Source organism: Uranotaenia lowii, chromosome 3 (genome assembly GCF_029784155.1).
Source record: "Uranotaenia lowii strain MFRU-FL chromosome 3, ASM2978415v1, whole genome shotgun sequence".
In the NCBI taxonomy this organism is placed as follows: Eukaryota; Metazoa; Arthropoda; class Insecta; order Diptera; family Culicidae; genus Uranotaenia; species Uranotaenia lowii.
In genome coordinates, this window is record NC_073693.1 from 34,249,945 (window position 1) to 34,251,278 (window position 1,334).

At 44.2% G+C, this 1,334-nt stretch overlaps 1 protein-coding gene across 1 annotated transcript; it reads left to right on the top strand.

The window, feature by feature from the left end:
- Positions 1–234: 234 nt before the first annotated feature.
- Positions 235–939, top strand: LOC129752073 (uncharacterized). The gene is made up of 2 exons (XM_055747867.1): positions 235–254; positions 316–939. Exons 1-2 carry the CDS (start codon positions 252–254, stop codon positions 937–939), a joined length of 627 nt encoding a protein of 208 aa, XP_055603842.1. The 5' UTR covers positions 235–251.
- Positions 940–1,334: the final 395 nt, after the last annotated feature.

A 1,334-nucleotide genomic window follows, 5' to 3' on the forward strand; every position in this document is an offset into this window, starting at 1 on the left:
GATCTAATCATCCAACGCAGTAATGTTAATTGTTCAATAAGTTTTTCGTCAGCAACGAGCCGTTATCAAATCGTGCCACCGTTTTAACGGTCGATTTATGATTATGGATGGGTTTTTTCGCTAATGCCAAATTTCTTATCATAAACGGGGACCGATGATGAGAACTGGTTGACACTCTTTGAGTATAAAAGCTAGAGGGTTGTTTAACGGCAACCATTCCAGTTTTCTCCCGGACTACGAAGAATCCAAACATGGTAAGACATTTTTTCAAACACCAAAAAACCATTTCTAACGTTGAATATTTTCAACGAGCAGAAGCTGTTGATCGTATTCGCCCTTCTTGGGTTGGGCTTTGCCAGCGCCAATCTTCGCACGGAGATGGATACGGTGATCGGATACCTTAACATCGAGGAAGTCCGCCGAATCTATCAGCGTTACATTGCTGCTGATCGAGAAGTCGCCGAAATTTACTCCTTCCTGCAGTCTCCGATTGCCGATGAAGCCTTCCAGATTCTGTTCGCGAATGAGGAAATGCGTGAGATCTCTGCTTGGGCCAATGAACGAGGTGTCGATTTGTACAGCTACTTGAGCAACATCCTGTTCGTCCTGGGTTTGCGTCCGATTCCACCTCGTAGAAGTGTTCGAGGTCCGGTGACGTTGGCTGGATTCGGATGGCGTGGAATGATGGATGAGATTGAAGCTGCCATGAATTGGGATGGCGCAACTGCTCAGGCTCAGGTGTTCATCAACACTCCCGGAAGTGAGTATGGCGAGTTGCATCGGATGATCCAGGCCCAGCACGATCCCATTCATGATTCGTTCCATGACCCAACTGTGACTCGATTCTTCGATCAGCTGCGAGTTTTTGGAGTCCAGGTTGATGAAACGCGAGCTCGGCTCTATCACTGGTACGGATGGGATGATCATCATCACCATTAATAATTTCTAATTTGTAATAAAATTTTGTTTCAATATCCACAATTCTGCATGCTTAATTTGTATTTTCTGATCCTGACGATAAGTTAAAATAACCACTGGTCATTTTCTAGACGTTTATGCCGAACAAGATCTACACAATAACGTCCGAGCAATCAAAACACACATTGTGTTACTGCATAAAACGTTGAGCTTGTAAAGAAATCATTTCCATGATTAGCAAAACCCGATAGCGCGTGGTTTCATAATGGCTCTTTTAACCTGCAGGAATGGGAGGAAAGCCAATAACATCGGCTTTTCTTCGTTACAAATAGATACACATGATTGATTGAGGGACTCCCGTTCGACAAAAAGAGCCTAGCACACACCTGGGCATGAAATCTCTAAGAAAACCACCT